This window comes from Pistacia vera, unplaced genomic scaffold (assembly GCF_008641045.1).
Source record: "Pistacia vera cultivar Batoury unplaced genomic scaffold, PisVer_v2 Contig200, whole genome shotgun sequence".
Lineage (NCBI taxonomy): Eukaryota > Viridiplantae > Streptophyta > Magnoliopsida > Sapindales > Anacardiaceae > Pistacia > Pistacia vera.
In genome coordinates this window covers 2,082,661-2,100,467 of record NW_022196003.1, presented here as the reverse complement: position 1 = coordinate 2,100,467, position 17,807 = coordinate 2,082,661, and the positions used below count along the sequence as shown (strand labels likewise).

At 33.6% G+C, this 17,807-nt stretch overlaps 3 protein-coding genes across 3 annotated transcripts in view; 2 read left to right on the top strand and 1 right to left on the bottom strand.

The window, feature by feature from the left end:
• Window positions 1–656: 656 nt before the first annotated feature.
• LOC116128636 (peroxisomal adenine nucleotide carrier 1) lies at window positions 657–3,779 on the bottom strand. Its single transcript, XM_031414392.1, has 5 exons — window positions 3,484–3,779; window positions 2,263–2,494; window positions 1,620–1,766; window positions 1,327–1,472; window positions 657–1,245 (listed from the first exon to the last, which is right to left on the bottom strand). The coding sequence occupies exons 1-5, from the start codon at window positions 3,624–3,626 to the stop codon at window positions 966–968; spliced, it is 948 nt and encodes a 315-aa protein (XP_031270252.1). The 5' UTR covers window positions 3,627–3,779; the 3' UTR covers window positions 657–965.
• Window positions 3,780–10,522: 6,743 nt separating this feature from the next.
• Window positions 10,523–17,807, top strand: part of LOC116128535 (mitochondrial Rho GTPase 1-like) — a 38,816-nt gene continuing 31,531 nt past the window's right edge. Inside the window, 6 exon segments of the mRNA XM_031414250.1 lie at window positions 10,523–10,755; window positions 10,874–11,006; window positions 11,592–11,741; window positions 12,167–12,343; window positions 12,509–12,527; window positions 12,530–12,762. Coding sequence (XP_031270110.1) covers window positions 10,538–10,755; window positions 10,874–11,006; window positions 11,592–11,741; window positions 12,167–12,343; window positions 12,509–12,527; window positions 12,530–12,762 — 930 coding nt within the window. The 5' untranslated portion in view covers window positions 10,523–10,537.
• On the top strand, window positions 14,369–15,931 carry LOC116128538 (UPF0481 protein At3g47200-like). Its single transcript, XM_031414260.1, has 2 exons — window positions 14,369–14,481; window positions 14,574–15,931. The coding sequence occupies exon 2, from the start codon at window positions 14,578–14,580 to the stop codon at window positions 15,862–15,864; it is 1,287 nt and encodes a 428-aa protein (XP_031270120.1). The 5' UTR covers window positions 14,369–14,481; window positions 14,574–14,577; the 3' UTR covers window positions 15,865–15,931.

Here is a 17,807-nt window from a genome sequence, read left to right as displayed (position 1 = left end):
GAGAATGCAGTCTAAACTAGATAGTAAATTCCGTTCAAAACTAAATACTAGAGAAAGACTGATATCAAATAAGTACTACGAGGGAACGATGAAATATGCTTTAAAAAGAGAGTCGAAGAGTGCTTAAAATTGTCGGAAGGGAAGCAGATGGGGGTTGACGATGTGCCTTAGTTGGATGTGGAACGATGACAAACCAGTTCACCAATTGACTCAAGGCATGGACCGATGCGAATTGCGACAGTAGCCACCAATCATTTCTAATAAATTTCATCCTAATATTATACAAAACATGTTTGAAAATTATAAAAAATAAATAAAACTTAAAATATTAAATTGTGTCCAACAAAGCATTACTCTTTGATTAAATTATTTTTGGTTTATTACAAGAAAAAAATATTAGTTAATACTTTCATGTTATTTGGTAGGTGTTTAATTTTCAACAAAAAAAATTAATTAATTATTTTTTGAATTCCTGGTAATATGGTTGCCACATACTTGTCAACAAAATATTGAAAGAAAATTCAACTTGGTTTGCTTATGAACACAAATACTTCAGTTGAGTCATCTAAACTCTCAGAAGAAAAGCTTCTTATTGAAGTTATTTTGCCATTTCTGATCAGGCTCAAAGCTTAAAAGCTCACTGATGAACTATCTCAGAAGCAAAACAATCCCAATGGAGATGATAAATTTAACTTGATCTCTGAAATAATATGTTATGAATAATACAAATCATAAAATTGTACAACTATTAGGCACATTATTGCTCTTACAGAAACATCTGTCCTGAAAATGCAACAGAAGATGGTTGGCAGCAGCTTAATTCTTGATAACTGACCAACCAAAACTGAATTTATTCGCCTTAATTTCAGCTTCCTCTCTAAGAATTTAGACTCACGGCTTTAAAATAAATTTGTTTCTTCTTCTATTGTGGCGATAGTTATATACATGGGACAATGTTCTCACAATCAAGCACTTTTCAATCTACCCCTGCTCAGTAAGAGATACCTTCTGGTTGCGAGTATCAGAACCCAGGTGGCGGCACTAATTTTCTCCTTGATCATCAAAAGCAACGCCGAGCTCAGAACAGTCTTCAAGATCTGGGCATGCAATCCCTTGAAGAAGCCCAGAGGCCCTTCTCTTTTCCAGATAGCGTAAATAACTCCAGCCAATGTTTTGCGGGATCTTGGCTGAGTTTTCTTAGTTCCATCATCTGTTGAGTCTGCAGCTTGAATCATTACCTTACACCTGTGCGGATGTAAAGGTCTCAGTTTGTTCTATATATCAACCTATTAACTGAGATAGTTTGAGATGATAATAGATATGTACCTGATTGCAGGATATGTTATAACGGTAGCAATGCTCTTTGAAAGAGCACCTAGCGCAAAAGCCATGAAGGCAGAGAGGGCCAGTGGAGATGAACCCTTCTGTTCTCCTTTCAAGAGTCGTCGTTTCAGCTGATCGAACACTGTATACTGCAAAGTACATAGTGTTAGCCTAGTCTATTTTCTTAGAATTAAATGTTGCAAGTGGAATAAATGTTAATGACATAAAGTATGATGAGACTTGTAATTTGAGACAATACATTCTTTAGTTATAAAGTGAAAGACCAGTTTGTTTACCTGAATGGCAGGATTTGAGGTTAGCAAAAGAGAGATGCCAAGGCCATCAAAAGCATCATTCCAAGTACCTTCTGATAGTGTCTTTAAGAGCCCTTTGGATTTTCCAAAGGCACTTGTCTGCATCCTTGACGAGGCTGTATCCAAGGGCTGAACAATAATTAAACAGGTAGTCAAACGTCAGTTTAAGATTTTTTTTTTTTAAAAAAACTCACATTATGGGTTCTTGCAAGAAGATAGAGAGATAAATTCAATGACACAGAAAATAAAATTCTAAAACTTCTTTCCTTTTCCCCACATGTCAAAATAAGTTAAATAACAACGTTTATTTTTACATATTAAGCACTAATTTTTCCATTTTCTGTTTCTATGTACCTAAATTATGATAGGACAGTATGCATAACTATAATATATTAGAAGATAGCATTATTTAACATCATAAAAGGCAGCTCAATTCTATAATCCATTCATCTAAGACAGAGGATCTTATTCTGCAAAAAATGGAGCTAACTCCATTACAGGCTCATTCATAACACTCGACTTAAACTTTGTGGAATCTGGACATATGCAACATGTGCTACATTTCACTGCATAAATTAGAATGTTTCTCAAACAAAAGCAGAAAGTTGGCTAAACGATGTCTCACCTGAGTCAAAATGGCAGTGCAAGCCCCAGCAGTAGCAGCAATAATCAAGTTTGCTTTTGTCCCAATTGATTTAGAACCACTCTTTTCCACATATAATCTTTTGAAATAGCTGTAACCATAGAAGTAGACAAACTGCGACATAAACGACTGCAGGTTTTTCGTCCCTAGACCCTGGTATAAGGAAGCGACCTGACCAGTAGATATTGCTTCCCAAAAAACATCTGAGAGATTCCTACATAACCCAAGATAAAACAAAATCAAGTAAATTATAAGTCAAATATGTAACAAGGCCTTAACTTAAAGATTAAAGGTTATCTTCCACACAGGAGATCATAAAACAATTTTTTTTTTTTTTAATTTATGCCCGGAAATCCCTTAAACAGGAATCATTTAATAGAATTTGTGAAAATATATCATAATAGAAACTCATAGGAGCACATTTCATCCCATCTAAAAGATAAATCTTTGGCAAACCATCATCCATTTAGTTGAGTTGAACTAAGTGAACCTTTTATTACTAGTGATTGAGAAAATAAACATTATAGTTAACAGATTGAAACAAACAATGCAGTTAGCAAGTCAACAACATGGATTGCATAATAACAATGGCTAACTGGAATTTTCCCAACCCACAATAAGTGCAAAATCAAGTGCATTATGTCAACCTCCACACCTATCGTCTATCTCACTCGCTAATAACAATTTCAAAGAAGTCCTTAATGTCCAAGACTGCAAAGTCAATTTTTAGTAGTTCTATTTTCAGTTCACTCGCAGCTACAACAACTACACCAACTAAGGTCGTTAACCCCAGCACATTGAGCTCATGACCTAGCCTGATTTCCTTTAAACTATTATTATTTTACTGTAAATATGAGTTTTGGTCAACGAAGGCAGCCATTTTGTCATCGATTCAACATTTTTTCTTCCAAAAATTACAGCCGAAAATTCACAAGAGAATCAGTGCAATTCAGAAAAATATATTGCCTTCAAATTAGATATAACGAACAAGGTAAACATAACTTATGAAGAACATTTACAAAAACATAAATTGTAGCTGCCCTCATCCACACTTATAAGAAGATCACGAATCAGCAGATCAGACAAACAACAAAACATAGAACACAGAGATCACAACAAAATATTAAAATAAAAAACAACATAGACCCAGATAAGGAAACAACAAAACAATATCAAAACAATAAGAAAACTGAGACGGAGAACCTGTATTTCTGCTGGCCGTGAGCTTTGACCTCAGCCTGGTACTTGGTCTTACACGTGTCAAGCGGGTACAAAATCGTTGTGCTCAACAGTGATCCTATAGCACCTGAAGTTGCTTCCGATAAAGATTCGAGATCAACACCCATCTTCACCGTTTCATTAACCAACAAACCGGATACAATTATGGGGTTTCAGTTTTCGAGAGACGTGAAGTAATAAAAACCTTTTTGTTGAAAGGTTTATGAAAAGAAAATAAATAAATGAATGTGAACTGCCACAGAGTATGGGAAAGGCACGGACGTTATATACATGTATGTACAAATTTTGGCGTTTACTTGCGAAATGAAGACGAAAAATCGGGTTTTGTTTCGTTTCGGATCCGGAAGGTCTCCGTCCAGAGTTAGGTTGGTGAATTTGACGGATCTAGCGAGGTACCGAGTTTCTAGTCAGCTCCTATGCACGTGGAGCTCGTGCACAAAATTTAACACGTGTTCAGTCTTAAAAAAATGGTCTTGCATGCTTTTATGAATTTATTTTTTTAATTTAAAATATATTTTTTTTATATAAATACAGTAAAACTTTTATGATACTTTATATAGAAATAAACTCTACATAATTATAAAAAATTATATTCTCAATTTAGGATAGTTATAAATAAAAATTAACTTTACATTGTAATAAATTATAATTTTTCTAATTCACATCTTAAGAAAAGTTGTTTTTGTATAGTAATAATTATTTGTATATTGTAAAAAAACATATGTTATGTTACATTAAATATTTAAGATGAAATAAAATATTTATTAAAAGTTGTTTGAGGTAATGATTTATGCTTCAAAATTGTTACTACATCTTTTAACTTGCGGGTAGATTACTCGATAGCATGCATATCTTCTTGTTTAAACCAAATATTTCTAGTTTCTCAAGCATATTTAGAGTTTTTTGACACAAAACTTTTTGTATTTTCGTACTATCATTCTCATTATTATTTCTTTTATCTTCTTGTCTAATTGTAGCAATGATTTTATCTTTAGTTAAAACAAACATAACTTATTGCTCATTTAAATGATTAAGAAATACATTAATATTCATTTGATTAGTGTAATAAAGTTGTCGAATCTGATCATTTAATTCTACAATGATTCTTTAATTCTTCACATCCACTCCATTTGTAACTTGCAATTCATCGACATCGGGGATTCTAATTTTGTAATGATTAAAACAATTGGCAATAGTTTGTGGCTTCATATTAATTTGACCATGCAGCAACTACATCTACAATTCCATCATAAACACTTATCTTTGTTGGTTTCAAGAGACGATCATCTATCCATTTCAAAAGTAAGCAATTGAAGCGTTGAATTAAAATTATAATAGTATTAAAACATCAATTAAAATCCTAATACTGTACTACTAAAATATAAATTATAAATAAATTTTTGTTACCACATCTCTATTAAGTTATAATCTCCTCGTAGTAATAAAATTAATTAATTCCACAGTTATGACTATATAGAGGTTTTACAATATAATTATACCGATGTAAATTATTTGTAACAAAATTATAAATTAATTTAAGGAGTTAAAGAAATTTAAAATGATGAATTAGAATTAATTGCTAACCAATTTAGAAAATTTCAAATTAATTATTGAAAGGTTCTTTTTTTTTAGGTAGCCAGTGTGTCCAAGTGAACTTGCGTGCACTTCAACTAATCTTGGGTTTTATTGAACATCCTAAAACCCAAAGAACCAAGTAAGTTACAACGTAATTGTGATACGTAACCCCAAAGTTTGAACCCAAGAAGTCAAGAAAGAAATTAAACCTCCTTAACCGTCAGACATATCTCTTGAGGTTAATTATTCTTGAAAGGTTGGTTATGCTAACTTTAAATCTTTTGCATTAATTTTAAGCCTTTAATTTATTTCAATCCGATGGGTTTAGAAATTATTAAGGTTGTCAAGAAACCATCTGTAACTTCTTTGTAATATTCATTGCATTGGAGCATCGTTTTTTCCCGCCCATAGTTTTTGAAAAGTATTATATATCCCCTTGTCAAATTCGTTTTTGATACATTTTTAGAGGGGTAAATGCTAATCACGAGAGGTAAATAATGATTTAAGGAGGTATGATTTTAGTCATTTGGGTGGGCTAGTTAGAGGTCTTTAGTTTGAGCCGCACAAAATGACTACCTACCACATTTTTCAATGAACCTTAGGATTAGTTGAAGCGTGTGCAAACTAGCTTGGATATCCCAGTTATAAAAAATTAAAAAATTAAGGAGGTATGTAATAGTTTTGTAAAATCCTAGAGGCATTTGATATTTTTCATCTTTCAAGGTGAATAGAAAAATCTATTGGATTATAACATATATTGTACTCCCTCTGTTTTAAATAATAGTCATTTTAAGGGTGTTTTATTTTTTCAAAATAAAAGTCGCTCATGTTCTTTCTCCACTTTAATTTATGACCACATCTCCTCTGTCTCTCTTTAATCTTTGTCTTATCTTTTCTCCATTTTTTGTCGTTAATTTTTTTTTTAATTAAAACTTGTGCCCAAACTTAAAACGTCTTTTATATAGGAACGGTGGGAGTATTTAAGTCCAAACTTAAAACATCTTTTATATAGGAACGGAGGAGTATTTAAGTTCAAAGTTTAAGCGATGATAATATGATATATACTAGGGGTGTTCGGTTCCGGGTATCCTGCACTTTTTGAAGGAACCAGAACCGAAACCAACGGTTCCGGTTCCTAGGTACTTAGAACCAGAACCTATAACAACGGTTCCTGTTCCTGTTCTGGGTACCCTGTAAAATTACATGACCTCCCAAAAGTTTTTAAAATCGTAAAAAAACCCTTAAAAACTTACAAATACCCCCCCACCCGGCACTTGTTAACAAAAATAAAATTACAAATTATAAATTCAAAATTACAAACTCCATTACTTTGTAAAGGTAGATTCTCAAAAGTCAAACCAACTTACTTTAATTGTTATGAAATATAAATATAAATGTATTCACATTACTTTTTCTACAAAAGTTTTTATTAACCCCCTAATCTTTAATTTTATTTTATATTAGTCTCGGTTCCTGGTTCCTGGTTCCTGGTTCTAGTTCCAAAAATTTAGAACCGGAACATACCCATTGACGACTAGTTCTGGATAGGAACCAGAACCAAACCCAGGGTACCCATCGGTTCTGGTTTTAACTGGTTCTTTTGAACACCCCTAAATTATATACTATTAATGAATATCAACATATGAATATTTAAGTATTTTAGTAGGCAACTATCAACTACCTCCCCAAGATTCTCAAAACATCTAATCGAACCCTTGATATTTTAAGAACCTAGGGTCTTCCCTCATTTTTTAAAAATTGTGAATCATCTCCGATAGGTTCTATAGAGTTGCAGTCATAAGCTAGTCGATAGGCATAAGAAACATTTTAAACAAATTAATATTTAAAAAAAGGGGGAAAATATGGTGAACTACACGTGTCAACTACACGTGTCTTCTTTGATAATCATGCATTGTCATCACCTATGGGCTACCGACCATCTTACTCATGCAACTTATATCTATCTTGAATTTTGTTCATCCACAACCAATGATATCCATACATATTTGTGTCATCAAAACATAAAGAATTGTATTTAACAGATTCACATAATTCTTGGACTCTACGGTCATCATAATTTGGCCCGCAAACGAGTTTAGCTGCTCTTGAGTTGTTCGGCTCGGCTCGAGTAGTTTACGTGTCGAGTTAAGTTGAGTTTGAATTTGATGATATTCGGCTCAAGCAACCCGCGAGCTTACTCTAGCTCGATTATTATATAATATTTTAATTTTATATATAAATTAAAATAACTAATAATTTGTCTCGATTACAATTGAGTAGAGCTCAAGCTCAAGCTCGATTTTGACTCAATTGTAATCGAGTCAAGTTTGAGCCAATCATATATCGATCAAGTTCGACTGAGTAGTTACGTTGTTATTGAGAGCCAAACATTTTATTATAGTATTGATTTTATTTAAAGTGAAACTAAAGGGCAATTTTTTCATTAAAGGCACTTGTATAGAAATAATGACTATTGAAGGACATTTTTGTAATCTCAATATTTTTGAATTCAATAAAATGTTAGTGTAGATACTAATATAGGAATTTCCCAATTTAGGGTCTAACTTGGGCTTCCAAAAATCCTATGGAAGTTTTTGGTGATTGTGCTTTCATAAAATAGTTATATCAGTTATCTCTTCCAATAATTATATGAGACCAATGATTATATTTGATTAATGTAATAATTATGATCACTTAAAACAATCATATATTCGATTAATTATTACAATTTTAAATGTTAATAATGTTTTTTTTTTTTTTTTTTTAAATAGTAAAACATGAGTGTGTAGCTTTTTTGTGTGTGCATTCGCTGGTTTAAAAAATAGTTATGGTAAAATCGGGTGTTTAATATTTTTTATAGTGAATATCCGCTATTTTTTAAAATGCGATTTTTTTACGAACCATTAGGGGTGCGTTTGGTTTATTATTTTGGATAGGATTTTGGGGATAGTATTGGATAATTGAATATGAGAGTATTATTAGGTAAAATTTAAAAATTTATAAAAAAACCCCATAAGTTTGCTAATTTAATAAATACCCCAATATGTAAAATGACAAAAATACCCCTACCACCTACAGTGCCAGATTCCGGCCACCACCACCGGAATCTGGCCAGAAAATCGCATTACGGCACATACCGGTCGGATCTGTGTCGTAACGCGTCGTTATAGTCTTTTCTGGCCAGATCCATCACGGATCTGACCGGAAAAGGCCAGATCTACGGCATGTCGTGGCCGTCGACGGCCAAAAAGGCCAAAACAACTACCATCTTTGGCCGTCATTTTCGGTCAACGACGGCCATTTCTTTGGCCGTCATTCACGGCCAGATCGGTGAACTTCCGGCCATTTATGGTTGGTAGGTAGGCCGTTGTACAGATTCCGGCTACCATCGACGGTGGTTGCCGGAATCTGGCAAGTATGGGTTACGGGGGTGTTTTTGATAATTTTAAAACTTTTTTTTAGGGTGTATTTGATGAAATTAATAACCTTATGGGGTTTAAAAGTAATTAAAAAAAGGTAATATTTATGGAATAATGTGCCAAACATTATTTGGAGAATAGGATTGGAAATAGGGATAAAAATAATAAGCCAAACATGGCCTAGGTTATTTTATTTAAATTTACAAAGAAATAAAGTTTTTACTATTAATCCAAATTCAATTATTCTAACATATAAAATCTGTCAACAATATCGAGAGGTTAATATATTTTTTTCAGAGGTTGAATTGCTGTTGATAAATTTGTAGGTTGAATTGATGATATTTCCAAAACCATGTAGTGCTCACTACACAAAGAACCAAACATACAAGAGTTAGAACTATTATAAAAAAAAAATATTGTTATAAAATAATCAACTATTATATTAGTAATCGCAAATAATAAATCTTTTTAATATAAAATAATATAATTAACTGTCAATAAAATAAAAAGACAATACAATAAAATTAACAATACCAACAACTTGATTACGTATAGGAAATCCTTCAGAATGATATGATGAGATCTGGAGAATATAACCTTAGGAAGAATGTCGAGGCCTATGTAACACACAGTTTTCTTAAAGCAGATTTGCCTCATTTACTTGGGTGCACAAGGATTTAAGTAGTCTCTGTTTCTCAGGATATAATGACAAATGAATAGCAAGAGAAACACCACTCTTCTATTCTAACGAATTAAATAAAGTCTTAACTCAAAAAAAAAAAAAAAAATACAATATCTTATTTTCTTTCTAGTTTTTAAGGTTTTTTATTTTTTTGTGTGTGTTTAAAATGAGAGGAATATCACCTTTTTATACTACTCAAGATGGGACAAAACATTTAATTTCCACCATTATTTTTCATCTTGTCACTTTCTAATTCTTAAAACTTCCTCTATTAATCTACTAACATTTCACCTTTTAAATTCTCAACTTACACTACTATTTTCATTCGATTTATTTCATTCAATTTAATAAAATATTCCAATAAGAACTGTATATTTGAAATCAGATGCTCATTACAAACAAAATTCTAAACACATAAGATAACTAAATAAGTGTTGTATTCATGAAACCAACGAGTGCTTACTATAAAAAAAAATACAATAGGATTGTATTTCTGAAACTAGTGAGTGCTCACTGAAAAAAAAAAAAAAAATGACAAACCAGTGGATGCCACAAAAAAGGGCTAAACACACGGGATTTTACTATAAAAAAAAACCCATTTACAATTGATATTTTATTCAAAAAAAATTAATTTCAAATTATCTAATACAATATATATGATATCTTAAAATAAGATAATACATACACCTAACGAGCACATCCTCATTTAATCTGGACCGTCCAACCACTTCATCATAAAAAAAAAAAAAAAAAAAAAAAAACCAGCTAAAAGTAAAAAACGCCCAAAAATAATTGTGTCCTCGAAACTTCTTTACAGACTTTCTCTCGTAACCTCACCGCCACCGCCGCCGCGTGACAGCCGCCTCTTTAGGAGGTTTTACAACTCTTGCTTTTCCAGCACTCCACGTCATGTTTATTTGCGCTTTTGCCGTGGCAATCTTCTCTAAACTAAACCAAACTAAACCCCTCACTCACCCTCTCTCGTCTAGGGTTTTTCTTCTCTTCTGTCTCTTAAACGTTAGGTTTTTTACGCTTTTGCCACCGAACAGTCCAGCTTATTTGTTCACTTCTACTTTTTCCTTTGAATTTGGTCTAATTTTTTTTTCATAGAATCTTTTGATTTATTTGTTTATTCATAATTTACTGGTTTCAGTTGCTTCATATAATTTAAACCAACTTTCACGATTTTTATTTCGTAGTTTTTAAAATTTCTTTCTTCATTTTTGCAGTTATTTGGTCTTCAACTTCTTTCATCTAATCAACTTTTGACCCCATAAAATTTCATAATCAATCTCTTTGTTAATCTATTTATTTTTCAATTCCTTTTTGTTACAGTTGTTAGATGGCTTAAGCTTCAGCTACGAATGCAACTCCAGGCGGTAAAACCCGCGTGAGAATTGTGGTTTGTGGAGGAAAGGTTACCGGAAAATCGAGCTTGATTGTAACTGCCGCCACCGATTCGTTTCCTGCCAATGTGCTGCCGGTTTTGCCGCCTACACGTCTGCCTGAGGAATTCTACCCCGAGCGCGTGCCCATAACCATTATCGACACCTCTTCAAGGTCTCTCTTTTTTATACGGGTCAAGATTTGAACTTGTTTGTGCCAGTTGTTATGATAATATTGAGGTTGAATTTGGAATGTTTCTAATTGTTCCTGCGTGTGGGGTTTAATAAATTAGTACGGAGGATAGAGGTAGACTGAGTGAAGAACTGAGGCGGGCTGATGCAGTTGTGCTTACTTATGCGTGTGATCGGCCTGAGACCCTTGAAGAATTAAGTGAACTTTGGCTTCCAGAACTTCGTCAATTAGAGGTTTGAATTTTTTGTTTCCTTAAATTTGCTGTAGCATTGCTTCTGGTTTTGTTGCTTTGCTGAAAATGTGACCTGGGGTACTTTAATTCTTCAACCAATAGACAATAGACTTTGAATAACTTATGAAAAGAGTCATTTGATTTGCAGTGCCCCGAATAAAATTTTGGGAACCTACTGCTGACTGTAATCTCCTTAAATTTCAGGTTTACCTAAATGTCACAATTTCTAATCTAATTGCTAAAAAAAGCATTTTATGAGCTAAAAAGTTGAGAAGTTACCTTAGAAATTTGTTGAAGCTATGTTAAACTAATTTTCTTTTTTAGTTCACGGTTTCGGACTGGGATGTTAACTTAAAACAGGAAGAAGCTTCTAATATTTATTAATTATTGTTGTCAACTCAGACTTTCTGAACCTTTGAGTGATATAGATAAATGGTTGTGAATTTGTGTCTTATTATAAGTTAAAAAATTTAAGTTTCAAGGTCCTGACCCGTTGGTAAATAGAGTAGGATTTGGTTTTGGGGGAATTATTTTATATTTGGCATTTGTATGTGTTTTTTTAATGGGTATGTAATCTTATGATCAGGTGAAAGTGCCAGTTATAGTGGTGGGTTGTAAGCTTGATTTAAGAGATGAGAGCCATCAATTGAGCCTGGAAACGGTAATGATGCCTATAATGCAACAGTTTCGAGAGATTGAAACTTGCATTGAGTGCTCTGCATTGAAGCAAATTCAGGTATGTTGCAAGGCCCTCATTTGATCTTTATTTTATGTTGTTTCATAGGATTTAATGTAGTGATATTTTACAATTGCATGGGTTACCTGATATAATATGGTTTTGTTCTGGTTCTAGTGATCTGTTTGTATTGTTGAATACATGTGGGATTTTTTAAGCATTGTTATAGCATTCTTGTACAATTCAATATGTGCTTTGTGGCCTTTGAGTTTCACCTCTTGCCATTAATTTTGTCATGAGCTTTGCATATTGATGTACCTTCTTGCATCATTGATCTAGTTGAAGCTACTGGCTACAAGGATATGTTATTACTCTAATGAATTCTGTAGTCAGTTGGATGATCTGTGATATTTTAACCTGCCATTTGTTTTAGAATTGATATATAAATATTCTGAAATTGATGTTTAAATTTGATCAATTTGTAGATCCCCGAGGTTTTCTACTATGCGCAAAAAGCAGTGCTTCATCCAACAGGCCCTCTATTTGATCAGGAAACACAAGCTTTGAAGCCCCGGTGTGTGAGAGCCTTGAAGCGTATCTTTATTCTTTGTGATCATGACAGGGATGGTTCTCTTAGTGATGCAGAGCTGAATGATTTTCAGGTTGATTCTTCTTCCGTCTTTTCCTTGTTTTAGGGAAGGGAGGTTAATTATTTGTCTGTGTAATGTTTCTGTGATTGAATTCGTGCAAAGTTTAATACAAGTTCTTATGAAGTTGTAACATCTTGTGTTTGAGGTTTGTGAAGGTCCTAATAATTGTTTTAACAGGTCAAATGTTTCAATTCTCCATACAACCTTCTGAAATAGCAGGTGTTAAGAGGGTTGTGCAAGAAAAATTGCGAGAAGGAGTCAATGATCGTGGTCTTACACTGGCAGGGTTTCTTTTCCTTCATGCACTATTTATTGAAAAAGGACGCCTTGAGATAACATGGGCTGTCCGTAGGAAATTTGGATATAATAATGATATTAAACTTGCGGATGAATTGATTCCACATTCATCATTCAAACGAGCACCTGATCAGGTAACAGTTTTTTAAGTGCACTAATGATTGCTACCACTCTAGTTCAACACAAGTGATCTTACCTGTTGTTATTTTTTTATGTATTTTTGTATATTTTTCCTAGTTGTGAATGGAAACTGTCTTAAGTTATAAAGAAGCTTTATAAATATTTTATAGAAGAATTTCCAGATTGAAACATGTGATTTTGGATTATCTTATTGATACTGAAAAAGATGTGGATTTGCTTGCAGGAGAGGGAGTTATCACCAATCATTTGGGCAACAATACTTTAGTAGCAAATCTGTTTAATAACGCTTGCAGAATGACGACAATAGCAATGTCCTCCTACTTCCCTAACATTTGCAAGGAACTTAAAGAACATTATAGCAATCCTTGGAACAGAGCAAAGGCAACTTTGAAAAGAGTATATTTCCACAATATCTGGAGGGGCACAGCAACTGTTGCAGCAATTATACTCCTGACTCTCACTGTCACACAGACTATATTTTCTATCTTGCAGGTCGTCTGATGTATTAGAATCGTTGTCTCCTTCTTGTGTATTTTCAATTTTTTATTTAAAGCTTTGTAAGCCTAATAATGTATGTTTGCTATGTATTGCTCATGACTCACTGTATTATATCCATTATTTCTAATAATTTTCTTTAATTTTCGTGGAAAACAAAGACCATCAAGAAAATGTCTTGTCAAAACCTCTCTGAAACTTTCAATTCTTCGTAACTCAAAGAGCCCAAATCAGAGGATAAGTACTCTGCTTCAATTTCTAATCCATCTCCTCAGTGTACTTAAAATGAAACAAATGAATGACACTCTCACTGTTGCTGGTACACTTTTCATTAATGATGAACTATATTAATGTACACCAATGGTGTTCTGGGCATTAAACATTTGTGACTGTGGTAGCTAATCTCAAATTTAGCTAGATGAGATTCTATTACATAGCAAGAGACACATTTTATGTTACAGACTTAACAGTTTCACATTGAAAAGCATAATGCTTAATTAACGTCAGCTCATGGCAACTTCTCTGTCGATTTTGCTGCTAAGACCTGGTATTAATTTGGATATCAGTTTTAAAATTCAGGAAGAGCTTCATTTCAAGCTCAATTTCATGATCATGGCAGAGTTTCTGATACAAGTACTGGCTGGCAGGCGAAAATCAGTAAGTTATTTATGAAGTAAAGTCGGAAAATCAGGTTGCCGACAAGGACTTACTGAAGATATCTGCAATTTGTTCTATTCTAGTTCAAAAAGTAGCTGAATTAAAGCTCACAATAAAAGCAAAAGATGAGGTATATAGGTTCTTTAACTTGAATAGTGGGGTTGTAATATGGGCAAGAAAGGAATCACAATCACTCCCTTGTAACTTTCAGTTGAGTGTTTAACAAGCTTTCATCATAAGTCGTTGGATTAACATTTTTTAAATAGGCAATAAAGCATTTTTTAAATAGGCAATAAAGCAGATGATAAAGCAAAAGATCAGGTATATGTGCTTAGCTTGATAATTGGGATTGTAATTCTGTAATTGTGGGATTTTAACATGCAGAGGAAAGGAATCACATTATCAAGGCCGTGTATATAATATACAAATGCTAGGGGAAGTGGAAGTGAAAGTGGAAGTAGAAGAGAAAACACATTATCAATAAACAAATAGAGAAGGGAGAGATTCACCATAAGTAACTCATCCCTGCGGCTGTGAGCTGTGGATCCCACATTATTCAGGTGCATATATGCTTCATCACTTATTCATCTTCTTTCTTTCTCTTATTATTATTTATTGTTAGTTACTATTCTGTGTTTGTCATAATATTTAGGACAATGAGCTCGAAGATGAGTTCTTCCATTAATATTAGAGATGAAGATCATGAAAAGTTGAGCAAAGGGTTGCTAATTAACATCAGAGAAAACTTCGAACCCGAGCCATCTCCTGAGTGTTGTATTTATCGAGTTCCTAAACGCCTTCGCATGGTAAATGAAAAAGCTTACACTCCTCAATTAATCTCAATAGGCCCTCTTCATCATGGTAAAGAGGAATTAGTTGATATGGAAAAGAGAAAAACAATATATTTACAAAGTTTTTTTCAACGAATATCTGTCAGAAAACAAGTAGAAATTTTAACCTTTATAAAGAATAATGAACGCCGTATTCGTAATTGTTATGCCGTGTCTTCTAAGCTTGAGAGTCTTGATTTTGTAACAATGATTTCATATGATGCTTTATTCATCCTGGAGCTCTTCATTAGAAAACATAAGGGTGAGCGTGATTTTTATTTAGATAGACCAAAAATGTACTCTGACATACATTTAGACATACAATTACTCGAAAATCAACTTCCATACTTTGTTTTAGATGAAATATATAAATTAGCTCTTGACAACCTGGATCTTGAATCTACTCCCTTTAAGCATCTTTGTTCTAAGTTCTTTGATGAAGACACGATCAAGAGCATACCTGACAAGATGATGAAAGTTCTACATTTCACGGATTTGGGTAGAACTGCACTTTTGAAAAGCTGCCCATTAGAGAAAAAGTCCAAGGGAGTTATTGAAAATATACCAAATGCAGTGAAGCTGTATGAATCGGGAGTCAAGTTTAAGTGTGTTAACAGAGATTGCTTACTTGACATAAGATTTGAAGAGCGAAAGCAGCGAATCTCATACTTTAAAGTAAAGGAGCTGCAAATTCCACAAGTTTTTGTGCATGACGGGACAGAATCTCTGCTCAGAAATATAATGGCTTTGGAACAAGTTCACTATCCAAAAGACGGTTGGATTTGCAATTATGTTGATTTACTGGATCGTCTTATTAAAACTGAAAAAGATGTGGATTTGCTTGTTGGAAAGGGGATTATTTTGAACTGGTTGGGCGATAATGCTTCTGTGGCGAGTATGTTTAACAAACTTTGCGAGGAAATTTATCCAGAAGAATCGTGTTACTACACCATTTGCAGGGAATTGAAAGCACACTACAGCAATCCTTGGAACCATGGCAAGGCAAAGTTGAAAAGTGTGTATTTCAGCAATCCTTGGAGAGGCACAGCGACTATTGCGGCAGTTGTACTTTTACTGCTCATTGTAATACAAACTGTTTGCTCTGTTTTGTGAGCCGAGTGATATTTGAATTAAATTGTTATGTTGAACTCAAATTACACTAATTTTATACATGGAGTGATCCACCTCTTTTTTAAAAAAAAAAAATTATATTGCTAAAATGCCGAACTCATTAGTCACTGACTCACTGCCTAGTTGAAGTCCTTAAATTAGGCTTTTTGACAACACTTGATCCCAAGCATCTGTGGAAGGGGCTATATCATTATCTCATCAGAACATATTTTCTTCTTGGATCCCACTTGATTTACGTTGATAATAACTTAATTTACTGGAATGTGAAGCTCATAACCAAGTTCAAGTCGTTAAATTTGGTTTTTTTACAACAGTTCTTAAAAATGTATATATGGGGTCAACTTTAACTTTAGTCACTTGGGTTACTCTTGGATTGAACGTAAATTTCTGCCACAATGAAGATGACTTGGGAGGAGGAACTCTGGTGCTGTCGACCACGCAACTATTATTAATTTCCGGCCAAAATATTCAGGTTCAAATGCATTTGTTTCATTGAATATTTTCATTTTATATTCGTGTTCTTAATTCCTTACAATCATTTTGATCCACGACAAATGAATCCAAGGTTATTGTGATCATTGGTTTAAAAAAATAATAAACCAGGCACGATACATGCATTGTGAACCAAAGTGTCTGGACTGAAATGTCAGTAATCAAAGCACTAAGACCTGTTGGTAATTTGCCTAAACCGATGTCGTTTTAAGCTATATGGTTTGTGCAAAGTTAGTTTCTCCTTCACGCTCTTTGCTTGCTGCTACTGTTTAACTGACTGAAAACATATAAAGTCTGTACTCCCTATATCTTGTAATCAATTTTTTCTCAATCAAAGTATTAGAGATTTGTTTCTTTTATTTTTCGGTCCTCTCTTTTAACTCCCTAAATCACAAAGTTCACATGGTATCAGACCCTTCGACTCACGTTCAATGGCAACGATCTTAGATTCAAATCCGTTTGGAAAAATTCTAACAAGATGATTCAGAGCTCATCCAACTCCTTCAATTCAGCATTTCAATCAAGCCTTTAGGTCGTCACTCCAAAGCTGACTAGAGACAACTATAGAGACAATTACCGCTTCTGGAAATCGCAAATTCTCTCAGTTGTGGGAGCTCATGAGCTCGAAGACCACCTAACAAGTCTTGTTCCTTGTCCTGCACCTTTAATTTCATCAGAACATGAAATGTTGAGTGAATTAGAAGAAATTAGGTCAAAAGAAAAAATTAATCCCAATTATGTTTCCTGGAAAAAAACTGATAATTTATGGTAACCTGGCTATTGGCCTCTATCTCTGAATGCATGTTCACTTATGTGTCAAAATGTCAAACCTCTACATCTTTTTGGTTAACTTTTGAGATTGAATTTCTGAATGTTGAGTGAATTAGGAGAAATTAGGTCAAGTCTTATGATGCTTTATTCATCTTGGAGCTCTTCATTAGAAAACATAAGGATGAGCATGATTTTTATTTAGATAGACCAAAAATGTACTTTGACATATACCTAGACATACAATTACTCGAAAATCAACTTCCATACTATGTCTTAGATGAAATATACAAATTAGCTCTCGACAACCTTGATCTTGAATCTACTCCCTTTAAGCATCTTTGTCCTAAGTTCTTTGACGAAGACACGATCAAGAGCATACCCGACGAGACGATAAAAGTTCTACATTTCAGAGATTTGGTAGAACTGTACTTTTGAAAAGCTACCCATTAGAGAAAAAGTCCAAGGGAGTTATTGTAAATATACCAAATGCGATGAAGCTGTATGAATCGGGAGTCAAGTTTAAGTGTGTTAACAGAGATTGCTTTCTCGACATAAGATTTGAAGAGCGAAAGCAGTGAATCCCATACTTTAAAGTAAAGGAGCTGCAAATTCCACAACTTTTGGTGCATGACGGGACAGATGAATAGCAAGAAAACAACCAC

What these genes read in the sequence shown, in the direction of transcription:
- LOC116128538 (XM_031414260.1), top strand. Translation starts at nt 14,578, where the DNA reads ATGAGCTCGAAGATGAGTTCTTCCATTAATATTAGAGATGAAGATCAT.
- LOC116128636 (XM_031414392.1), bottom strand. Translation starts at nt 3,626, where the DNA reads ATGGGTGTTGATCTCGAATCTTTATCGGAAGCAACTTCAGGTGCTATA. An exon ending in GCACTGCCATTTTGACTCAG is followed by an intron (nt 1,767 to 2,262) that starts GTGAGACATCGT and finishes ATTATTGTTCAG; the next exon opens with CCCTTGGATACAGCCTCGTC. An exon ending in CCTCAAATCCTGCCATTCAG is followed by an intron (nt 1,473 to 1,619) that starts GTAAACAAACTG and finishes TGTACTTTGCAG; the next exon opens with TATACAGTGTTCGATCAGCT.